General features: G+C 35.3%; 1 protein-coding gene across 1 annotated transcript; it reads left to right on the top strand.

Annotated features, from left to right (window-relative positions):
• The first annotated feature begins 5,265 nt into the window (after window positions 1-5,265).
• Window positions 5,266-8,909, top strand: LOC106663551. Its single transcript, XM_014388476.1, has 6 exons — window positions 5,266-5,544; window positions 5,605-5,666; window positions 5,734-5,769; window positions 6,788-6,920; window positions 8,676-8,737; window positions 8,800-8,909. The coding sequence occupies exons 1-6, from the start codon at window positions 5,373-5,375 to the stop codon at window positions 8,863-8,865; spliced, it is 531 nt and encodes a 176-aa protein (XP_014243962.1). The 5' UTR covers window positions 5,266-5,372; the 3' UTR covers window positions 8,866-8,909.
• The last annotated feature ends 3,768 nt before the right edge of the window (window positions 8,910-12,677 follow it).

The raw sequence follows: 12,677 nt of genomic DNA, 5'->3' as shown, positions 1-12,677 counted from the left end.
AGTTTTATATATTTATATATTTAAGTACATATATCTTAAAATAAGTTTGTGAAGAAGAGGTTGTAAAGAATGAGTGACATGATGTATAACCTTTTGTTTACATAGTGACTGAGTATCTTTGAATAGCCAAAATGAAACAAAAAATTGTTTTATTATATTAATTGTTATTTGTCTGTGTAGTGCCCTCAGGAAGACAATAAAAATTGTATAAAGCTTGGCGTTGATACAACACGAGTATTTGTCGTTTTGACCACAACCCAAATTCAACGGAAACATCTGTAATTGTATATGAAAATAAATATATCTTAAATAAAGTCCAAGAGTTACACTTTTGTCACATTTGTCATGTAGCCACATTTCTTTTCATTTTGGACTTTGTTTTGGAGAGATGTTGTTTCTGACAAATGTCTTCATGAAAATCCTCTTGGACTACTGACATAGCTGGCTATAAATTAGCAGATACTGCTGTTAAAGAGGCTTCAAGAATGGATTGATAATCGTATTAATTAACAGATACATTTTTTAATGAAAAGTTTCGTGACGAAAGGGCTTAGTATTTATATTTTTTTTTTAATTTAACGGTTTCCCAATTTCACGAGCATTCGATAATACCAAACCATACCTTATCTTTGAGTAAGACTTAACTGCTCGCCATATATAAAAGATGATAAAAATCTCCTGAAATCTTTCTTTGCGTTTGATATGGTTGGATTGAAAGGTAGCAAAGAGAACTGAATAGTAAAATAACAATTATAAATGCATATGTATAGTGCTAAAAAAAGTGCGAATTGTAATATACATATCACTTGAAGATAACTCCAGGAATTGCCATAATTTATATAAAAAATCGCTTTCTTGTAGTAAAAATGGTTATTATCGAGAGGGTATATCAATTGAATTGGTGAAATGGATAGTTTTTCACATGCTGTAAAAAACAAAAAATGAAAGCTTCTTATTGGTTGGGGTTCCTTAAATATTGTTTTAATTTCTTTACCATTTTGGCCTATGTATTGGTTATTGCAATCATCACAAGTCAGCAGGTATTTTCTACTATTTCATTAACTAGCTGTAAACAATGTCTTAAGGTGAGAAAGAACGTGACCAGAACTGTAGTACGAGTAGATTATGTCTGGTAAATAGAGATATCCTTTTCCTTCTCCTGTCGTTGCCGAATCCTTGCCTAATAATCGACAAAACTTGAATCCAATATGGCCAACAAAACAAAGTTTTGGAAAATGTCGTCATCAATAAGTAAGAAAATAAGAGAGGAAGACGTTTTAGCCAGATTACAGATGGTTAATTTACCGAGGGTCATGTGGTCGTTACAAATAGCACATGAACAGCTTCCAATGTACAAAGAGTGCAATGAAAATTCAACCACCGAAAGATTCAGCATTAGAACTGTAGACAGATTTGGTTAGTAAGATGTAATATAAGTTTGTCATATTAAAATGGACTCGAAACAGGTAAAACCGAAAAAAGGAAAAATCCGATACGGACAACAAGGAAAAGCGGAATGAGTACAATTAAAATCATATAATGAAATGATCAATCCTCACAAACTGTCAGTTTAAGTAGAGGGACAATCATGGCTCTTAGGGACCTCAGTAGCCAACTAGATACAGCAACAGAATAGGTTCTTAGACCTAATCATGTTTTCGATTCCCACCGTCGGCCCTGGAATTTTTGACCTGAACTACCGCAAAAAATTCATCTTAAAAAGCATGACGAAAAGCATGGTTTAAAAAAAGCATGAACCTTGGTAGTTCTGCCCATTAATTAATTTAAAAATTCCCTACTATAAGAGTACCACAAAGATTCTGGGTCTATATATCAGAATCGTGGACTTTTTCTAATTCCTTTCAGCTATATGAGAATCCAAAATGGACTAAAATGACAAAAAAAGAAGAGTAAAAACATTTCCTGCAATTTCAGAGGTAAATATCGTGGATATAATATTAAAATGTTTTTTACATTACAATATCATTGTCTACATAAGAAATAAAAGAACCAATAAAAAAAACTATATTCGCCAAATATGCAGAAACTAAAAAGAAATAAATCGAGTATAAGTTATAATCAAAAATCGAGTATAAGAATATCAGTTTAAGTTAAGTTGACAGGGATAAAGGGGAATTGTATTGAACAACAATTTTAAGGGCAATTTATTATTTATTCATTTTTCTACTCCGGTTTGAAATGTCCAACTTTGTAAAAGAATCATTTATAGTAACTTTCCCGGGAGGAAATCTAAACTTCCGATATATCATAGGGTTTTTCCTTTAATTATGTCTTTATGGGCTTTAAAGTAAAGATTTATGTTTTTTTTATTTACGAAAAGGTGGCCTGGGTTGGATGGCATATCGTCCTAACTGGCTGTACCATGTTAGTCTACAGGCCGTAATTATCGCTCTTAACTCACCCGAAAACGATTTAAGCCGATGTTCGGTCTATTCCTAGGAGAGAAGGAGCAATACATCACGCGTCCCTGAGAAGAAGATATGTCTGGACCAATTAGTGAAAAGCGGAAAGGGAGTAGCGGGGCATGTTTAAATCACTTATAACTGACTGTGTCGGCCCACCCACTGAACGTTTTGCCAAAGAATATAATATATCGCTGGATTAAAATCTGGGTGAAAATATAGAAGGGTCTTAATAAAACACAAGCATAAAATATAATGGTATGAACAGGATTTACAAAGATATTTTTAAGTAAAAAATTTTGCCAATTGGTTGTACCCTATTTATACACGTTTCTACTTTAGGAACGCTTAATTTTTTTTATTACATTTATTTGGTATTTACAACTACAAGTGATGTATTAAGTAAATATGTTCGTATATGTTGAATTATCATTTCAGGCTATTGAAGGAGAAGTTGTCCAGTAGGAACACACCTTCACACTGATATCTTGTTTAGTCTTCACACAATGAGAAGGTCTCGGGACCACTTTCGCTTCGTCTTGGAGGATTTTCAGGTAGGGTTGGAAGTCATAAATTTCGTACGAATAGATTAGTGTGTGTGTTCAGTGATTGAGGAAATTGCTTATATCGAGTTTTGATGAGTTCATGTAGAAGCGGGATAGGTTTTTATGGATAGTGTAATTTGAAATGTAAAAAGGAGCATTTATAATTTGACGGAGAATTTTAGATTAGATTGACTGGAGACGCTGGGAATTGGAATCCTTGGTTGAGCCCCATTGTCTTGTAACGTCGGTTTGTTTGCTGTCTTTTCAGTTTTGTATGGGGATTCCAAGTCAGTCGTTTATACATGAAAATTCCAAGGTAACGCACAAGGTCAGTGGTAGGCAAGGGAATTCCATTTATACTCCCCGTAGGACAGACATTTTTACGTAAGGTAAAATTGATCTGTGTGCTTTTTGTTAGGTTTACCTTTATTCTCAACTTTGTGAACGATATTGTTAATTCATTCATGTGTTGTTGTAATTGTTGAGTGATAATTAAGGGGTCGGAATTGCGCGTAAGAATCGCTGTATCATCAGCGAATGTGTGTGTCGAAATGTGAACGTGTGTAGGAATATCTGCAGTGTATATGGAAAATAGAAAAGGGCTATGCTTCCCTGAGGAACACCCGCCCTTATGCGTATATAAGGTGAGAATTCAGTTCCCTGACGGACTCGGCAAAATCGATCTGTCAGATGAGATCTCAGTATAAGATAGTACGTATGAGGGAGGAGGTTCCTCAGTTTCCAAAGCAAGCCCGAGTGCCAGACTCGATCGAAGGCCTGTTCTAAATCAAGAAAGACACCCAAGCAATGCTGGTTTTGTTCGAGGGAAGAGGCTATATTGTCAGCGATGTAATTGTTGAGTTGTCGAGTGAAATGTGCGAAACCCAAACTGATAATCTGGAATAATATTAGAATTTTCAATTATTGGCAGTAATCGTCGGAGAAGTAGTTTTTCTAGTATTTTGGCAAAGGAGACTAATGGGTCGATAGAAATTTGGAAGATCAGAAGGTTTATTTGGCTTATGAATCTTTTTAATTATAGAGAACTTCCATTGCAATGGAAAATATGTGGTCCTGAGTACAGCGTTGTATAGGTATGTTAAGTATAGTAAGCCTCTGTGGGGCAAATTTTGTAATATTTGTTTTGTAATTAGATCAGAACCTGGAGCTTTTCGTGAAGGTAGTTGTTTAATAGTGTGTCGTATGTCTGATGGAGTAAATGCTTTAGGAGGATAAGAGAGTTGCAAGCGGACATTCAAGTCGTGTTCCATGTTAAGCTGATGGTCATGATCAAGTATGTCATGGTGTGCAGTAAAAATTGTGGAAAGATGCTCTGAAAACAATTTAGCAATTTCGGAATTGAATTTTGCCCAAGCGTTGTTACTACGTATAGGAGGCGTGTAGTCCTTATATCGCATGATCTTACGGGTACAGTACCACAAAGACTTGTCTGTTTTGGAAAGTAGTATATTGTTTGTACATTTCAGCCCTAAGTTTGGCCAGTTCTTGTTTCAGCTTTCTCGCGAGTTGGTTCATCCGTCGATGATCACTCGGATATCTGCTACGCTGCCAGTATTGCAGTGCCGCTTTGCGCCCTATCGGGAGGGTGATCTGTCCTGTAAGTAATGTAGTCTTTGATAGTAAGAAAAGAGTTAGTTGTTAAGTGTGTCTCAGTAATTAGTGCTATGTCTATTCGTTTGTCATGGTAGCACTATGCCTAGTTCGTCTTTGTGGGAGCTCGAACCAAAACATTGTATAAATTCACTTTTTTCCACATCCTACATGCATTTGTTAAATTTAAACAATGTTTGTAAATCCCGGGCCCTGAAGATGATCTCAATAAAGATTGAAACGTTTGCACGATAAAGAAAATGTTTTTCCGAAACCTACATCCCACCAGACTGCATCTCACGATATCTGAATAATTATCGACTAACGGTCACTAATCACCACACATAAATTCATTATATTTAGTGGTCTACAAACCAAATTACTTCTTTCAATTTCTTAATATTTTTATGTAAGGTTTTTGTTGAAATGAAAAAGTGTCACGAGCGGGATTCAAATCCACTCGGACTTCATTTAAACCAAAATCTTACATAACAAATATCGAAGTCACGACAATTCAAGTGGTAGCGCAGCGACGTATTTAGCCGAAGGTTGTGGGTTCGAATCCTGCTCGTGACACTGACTATCTCAACCAAGGCCTTACATAAAAATGATAATTAATTAATTGATTTTTTTAATATTTTGTTTGTGTGAACAATAGCGAGTTCTTTCGTTAGAAAACTGGAACTGTTAAATTTAAAAAAACACATGTTTTATCAAAAGTATCATTATTGTTTTAATATTGGTGCGAATTTTTGAATAATACTAAAGGGAACTATTAATAAATCGTAGGAGTATGCGTCTAGGGGTTTCTATAGGCTGCATAGTGACTATTATTTTACAATGCCTGCCCATTTACTGCGAAGATAAGATAGATGATCATCCCGATTACTACAATTCGCCTTATTTCAGTGACCATCTGCATTACGCCTTCGACTTGTGTTCCAAAGATTATTCGGAGAAATTTGGTAAGCGATCATTGACCATATCTTGAATGATATAACATGAAAATAGCCTTCTTTCCTCAGATCCAAGCTTCGTATTGTTTTTAAAAAACGAACTCTTTTTAAACACTCATAGCGATGAAATCGTAAGTCATTGACCAATTTAAAAAAATATTATTTCGTCAAAATTCTTTGAAATTATCAATTTTACAGTGTGTCGTCGGTTGTACTTTGCGGACCCTTGGAGTCGTAAGTTCATGCTAAAAAACATAGGTTTTAAACATTGCTAGAAATCATCATTTTTATTTAACTTGAAACATAAATAGACAACGTTCATTAGAAGGCAAATAGCTACTAATGTGACAGATTCTTGGTGGATCCTCTTGTCGTGCTCTTTTTAGAGAGAAGAGAGAGAAATTGATGAGTTGGATCACCTCGGAAAAACGATGGCAGTCCTATAGGTACCTGAACAAGTTGGGCCGGAGGGAAACGAACGAGCAAACAAAGAAAGCTGGAACGTCACGCCCTCCAGACAGAACCACCGTGATCCGGCCCAGTGGTGCTCGATCAGTAAAGAAAGCAATAAAAGAACGTTACAGGGTCAATGGTCGTGATTGTTCTAGAAGTACTTGAGATTGAGCGGTTGCCCACCGATGGCCTGAAATCATGGAAGGGGCCTTTCAGTGCATCACACTAGTCGAGGAGTGTCATACCTTCTTTCCCTAACAGGGAGCGAGTAGGCATGGCACACGGCATAAAGGAAACGTGCGGGTTTTTCTATTTTTATAATGTAAATATTGTATATAATGATGCATGTATATAATGTATAGTATGTAATGTAGTGTAGAATTTGTCTGTATAAGTGTATAGTTGTGTGTTTGTGCGAATGAGTGAATAACTAATGTGAATCTTGGTAGACAGATTCATAAAACAGAAAAACCCTTTCACCTTCAGTGATTAGAACCGTGTCAACGACTTAACTTTGAGGCCACCTACGCCCCACTAAAACAAACAAATGAACGTTATTATTTATGAAAAGCTGAGTTTACGTTCCGGTGTGTAGGTAATGAAGCAACGAAGATCCAAAATATTTTAGTCGACACTGCAGATGTCTAACGGCAGCACCACTGGGTCTCTGTCGTTCAAGCTCCTCGTGCCAGAAATCACATTTAACCAATTTGCTTGTATATCTGTAGTTGCAGACTAAAAAACAAAAATAATAAACGAAAATTTATCATATCTAATAAATACATTTAATTGTTTACAGTTTAAGAAAGGAAACCTTCTAGACTTGAAACAGCTAAGTCAATGGTTAAGGTCCAATCTTAGAAAAGATTTGCCGAAAAGAGATGACTTTATAGGGTACTACATCACATTGGCGTCTTGGTGTTTCCCAGACGGTAAGACCGTTGTTTAATTGTTATTTTCTCATAAGTTTATTGTACGTTGTACATTTTTAACAAATGCACTATTAACTAGGATCATAAATGGAGAACAGCAAATGTCCATACAGACACAGAAAGTTATGTATAAAGATCTAAATGAAGTAAATTTTCAGGTTTTGCCACTACTTAGCAATTGCAGATCCATTGTTCTATAGGTTTTTCATTTCTCTTTTTAGTTTATGCCTCATATGCTCTCTTTCCAAGTAGGCTTTGAGATTATTCATTGAAGATGTCTTTAACTGAGTTTTAGAAACTCGTTTAATTGGTTAGTCACATTTTTGGAGTATCCAGAGGTGATTTTGGTAATTAAAAATATTTGTTTTCTATATTGTTAATAGCATGGTTTGAAGACCAAAGTTCCTTCATCCTGTTAATTGTGTTAAGCTCGCAATGATTCGTTAATTTTTTTTTCTGTCTCTCTCTATCTTCGTGTTCTCATTAGTAGTTTTTGTTATAAACTTTATAGATTATGTTTCGTTTGCGGGGAAATAGGAAAGGTGTATATGTTGTATGTCTGAGATGTCCAAGTCCAGTGAATGAATAGTACTGTTTCTCAATAAACGATTTTGTATAGTCTGAATTTTTTGATTTGCGTTGCGGAGAAGATCCACACTTTTTTGCCCATCGACCTAACCGCCATTCCTGAGAAATACCTCTTAATGTCGAAAGATCATTCATACTGGCTTGGAATCGATTTTTTTTTCTTTTTAATTTACAAAGAAATCATAAGACCCAGCAAAGGTATTTTTAGCTAGTTCATTTAGAGTTCGGTTTTTTCCCAATACACTTGATTTCCAGAAATTAAGGACGTCCTTTATTTAGGATTACGACCCCATAATGTCGAAAGAACAAACACACTGGCTGGGAATTGATCCTTTTTTTTAATCTACAGAGGAATAACAAGACCCAGCAAAGGTGTTTTTAGCTAGTTCATTTAAAGATCGGTTTTTTCCCAATACACTTGATTTCCAGAAATTAAAGACGTCCTTTGGTTAGGATTATGACCCCATAATGTCGAAAGAACAATCACATTGGCTGGGAATTGATCTTTCTTTTAATCTACAGAGGGATAACAAGACCCACCAATGGTGATTTAGCTAATTCATATAGTGCTATGTTTTTCCCCCAATAAACATGATTTTCAGAAACTAAAGACGTCCTTTATTTAGGATTTTAAATTTAAATTTCTTCGAACCCCACACTGGAATCAAAATAATAGAACTGAAGAGACGATGTATATCATGATGTCCCAATCAATATCACCCTCTGGTTCGTTGTCTGTTAGCTTCAGCTCTGACCGCGCTCAGAGTGAAAATATGTAAAAATTGTAATGTACCCCTGTTGCTCCAAAGACTGCTTCACAAAAAATGGCCCTCATTTACACATCATTACTACAACACTCCAGTCTAAAATCTATCGAACAATTTCTCTACTACCCTATTCACAGACCTAAAAATCCTATTTGTCCTCGGAACTGCATGTCGATCTACATGTTTACATAAAAATTTGGACACTCATCCCAAAGAGTTAGTCCAATACCTTTCGTCACCATTTCCGACAATCCTGCTACACGGTTACCTTTGACTAGTATGCCGTCGTGCTTATCCTTACCGGAAAAATATATTGAATTTATCATATGTTCTTCGATTAAATTATACAAAATTATTATCAGGCTAAGTTGGTTTGCTAAATTTCATTTTGTCATTTTAGCTCAAGGAAAAGATGACTGTGCCATTGGAAAATATTATTACAATTGTGTAACCAAGTTAATGGTATGTAATGTTTATTGGATGATCAATTTTTCATAAGCTTTTAAATATTTAACTTTTTTCAGCCGACCATGAAATTGCCATACGATCAGTGGTCACGCTGGGATCATAATCCTTTTGATGTCTTATAATAAAAAATACATATACGCCATCGCGCGGATTAAATTATCTTTGTTCCGTGTGTGTTTATTTTGTTAATGTTGTCGGAATTTTAGGTGACTAATGATATGGACAAACTTTACAATAAATAATCGGAATATTGTATTAATACATTTTTGTAATAAATTGTTTTATAATTTTTTGTCTAGTGACGTTGAAAAAATAATCTTCGAATTTTTTTATTAACTGAAAAGCTTTGTTGAGTGTAAAATTAGGTTGTCTAATTTTTTAGCAGTGTCAATAATAACATTATTTTCAATTAATTAAGGTTTTGGTCGAGATAAAAAACTTAGCTAAAATATAAAAACTACTTATTGATAAAACTGAGTTTACCATTTTGTTTAGCCTATAGCAAATGATAGTAGTTATTCATTTATCAATTCATTAATCTATATGTAAGGTATTGGTTTAGATAAAAAAATCAGTGTGACAAGCGGGAAACGAACCCACGAACTTCGGCTAAATACGCCGCTGCTCTACCACTTTAACTATCCTGACGTCGATCCACTCGGAAACTAACTTTCCATCTCAACCCCACCTTTTGAATTTTCCCTCCTTTTTTGCCATTTTTCGAATCCCGTTTGTGACACTGACATTTTCATCTCGACCAAAACTTTAATTGAAAATAATTTATTTGGTCAAGCGGACTACGAAACCTAATAAAATAAAAAAATAATATTTTATTATGTAAAAAGTAACGTAAAGCACTTCTTATAATAGAAAAAGGCATAACATTTAACTACAAGCTGGGTCTCAAAGATGAAAGGACCAACATTATAACACTTTTTTCATAACATCGCAAATAAAAATTCATGGGCTATGCCATAGGTTTCAAATCAAAAACCATCAGCGTGGCAAACCGTACTTGGACTCCCTGACCACTGTGCCACTCAGGTACTGACAATGAGTCTTATTTTTTATTTCAACTAAATCTCATAAATAGATTCAAAAGACGGAAGATATAACTAAATTAAATTGGGTCCACTTATAGAAAGTGATGTAATAAAAGATGTTTGGAGTACTAAATAAGATTTTAATTGCAAGAAAATCAAATCTGACAACTTACAAAAAAGGAAGAAAGCACAACTCAAAAAGTTTTGAAAAATGAATTTAAAAACTTTTTAAAATATTTTAACTTATTAAACATGTAATTGTAGGAAATAAAATATTTTAAAAAATGTGAAACTGACTGTTGGAAATATTATCCATGTATTTTTATGTTTATGAGTTCAAACATAAATTTATATATATTTTTTGCAACAGTAATAATATTACAAGTTGTATCTCTTTCCCAGGGTTGTGAAAATGTTCTAAAACTGTACAGGCCGATTGTGGAAAGTTAGTAGAAGGGGCGATCGTTTCTTTCCAAGTTTAAGAGGATCGATGCAGACCGTAAACTCAGAGCGAGTCCACTCGCTATAATCAACAGTTAAAATATGTTTACGGCCCAACCGAGGGGCATACTGTTCACAAATGCAGCTAGCCAATTTCCAAGGGCCTTAAATAATAATAAGCCACCGCTCTCGTTAGGACCATTGTGCAATACGCAACCGTCCCTTAGCGGCCTACGGTATGGAAGCGAATTTCTACCAAAACCCCTTTACTAACTCTACCAGGCACAATGACCCCCAACTTTCCTTTATTTGACTTATACAACTATGCAACACGTACTGTACACACTCGTGTTACATGTTGCAGAAAAGTAACTGTAATTACGATTAAAAACGGGAGATAAATATTTTATTTTACTCTGTATGCAGGGTGTCAATTTACAAATGCCCCTCTGATTTTTTTTTTCAAAAACTACCCTACCTACCAAAAGTATGTTTTTATTGCGTAAACTCTATTTTCAAAGAAATTATTCAAAATATTATAGTTTCTATATATATCATAACAGAAATAAATCAGAAGGATTATCTCAGGGAGAAAATTATTAAAAGTCAGCGTCTCACAAGGGGGCATTCTTGGTTCCATTCTGTGTAGAATTTGAACCAATGAATCTCCGATATATTCCATTAGCAATCATTATTAACACCTATGCGCTACGTACCGCAATAACGTCTTCTAATCTGAATGCTATCTTATCGACCTCTAACATCCAATAAGAAATGTTCCCTGTACTTTCTAAACAGGGACGTATCGACGTATTCGAATCAGATACGATATTCCTAGTCCTCCATGCTTTTATCCGCGATATCCTCAAAATCTTTCATTACGCTTGTGCACGCGCTGGTCGGTCGCAATAAAATTTGGTTAAATAAAATAAAAATACAAAATAAAATAAAATACAAAATAAATTAAAATACTAACTTGTTAACTGTGGCTGGATTTTCTTGACTACCAGGGAGGAGAGCCGTTTAATAGCTAGAACCTGCAATAACTCTAGCCAAAGATAAAACAGAATCCTAGTCTATTAATTACCTTCGGGGCTCCGTCCGAACCCTGCATGATGTGTCGCATTAAGGATGCGGGAGGAGACACTCGCGTTATTTTGAACGCGATAATTAACAAAACGAAAGAAAAAAATGCTTCTTGAAAATAAGAGAAAAACTGAAAGAAAACTAAAAGAAAATCACTCTTGGAGGCTAATTAACAGTGGACTGTATGGAAGCGAGACAGAAGCGAACAGGACTAGAGCAGGACTAGGCAGCAACAGGAACGGATTATGCAAAATAAACAATTATAATTCGCGATTTTTGGCGCGAACAACGCTTAATACTCACACGAGATTCACATAAAATTATTCACTCTCAGACAAATTGGCACCATTTCAACAACAATAATGGAAAGAGCATAGCTTGATTGAATTCCTGGATGTGATCTTGCACCCACGCATCTATTGGGTTGTCCGGAAAATAATGCAGGATTTTGGTATTAAACAAAAAAAAAGAAACTAGTTACTTTAAAGCAATGTTCTTTAATCAAAATAATTTCCCATACTCTCAATACATTTCTCCCAACGTGTTGGTAACTTATTAATTCCGTCTGAGTAGAATTCAGAATTTTTAGAATTGATAAAGTCAATAAATGCATTTTCCAGTTCCGTTTGATTTTTGAATATTATGTGTTGTAAGTAGTGGTCCAGGTGTCTAAAAAAATGGTAGTCAGTAGGCGAGAGGTCCGGAGAGTAGGGTGGGTGAGGCAAAGTTTCATAGCCAAGCTCCAATAATTTTTGTGACGTTACACGTGACACATGTGGTCGAGCGTTGTCATGCAACAAAATGGGCCCTTTCCGATTGACCAAAGAGGGCTTCATTACTGCCAATTTCTGATGCATGGTATTAATTTGGTTACAGTATGATTCAGCATTGATGGTTTCGCCAGGATTTAAGAAGCTGTAGTGTATTAAACCAAATGAAGCCCACCATACCGTAACCATTACCTTTTTTTGATGAGTTGGGGGCTTTGGAAAATGTATTGGAGCTTCTCCTTTGTCGAGCCACTGTCCAGAATCCACTTTTCGTCACATGTAACAATTCTGGCCAGAAATGGGTCATTTTTGTTTCGACAAAGAAGTGATGCACAAACATCAAAGCGCTGATTTTTTTGGCGATCGTTTAATGAGTGTGGAACCCAATTTTCGAGTTTTTTCACTTTTCCAATCGCCTTGAGGTGGTCAGCGACGGTCGTTTTACTGACTTTGAGTTGCTCTGCAAGTTCTCGAACAGTTGTTTTGGGGTTTTCTTCCACCACTGATCGCAGAACATCATCATTAAGAGAGGAAGGCCTTCCACGACCTTCTTCATCTTCAAGGCTGAAATCTCCCTCCCGAAATTTTTTAAAC

The sequence above is a fragment of the Cimex lectularius genome, unplaced genomic scaffold, assembly GCF_000648675.2.
Source record: "Cimex lectularius strain Harlan isolate CLEC.00 unplaced genomic scaffold, Clec_2.1 scaffold129, whole genome shotgun sequence".
Taxonomy (NCBI): domain Eukaryota; kingdom Metazoa; phylum Arthropoda; class Insecta; order Hemiptera; family Cimicidae; genus Cimex; species Cimex lectularius.
Note: the sequence above shows the minus strand (reverse complement) of the source record. Positions and strands in the feature narration are given on the sequence as shown.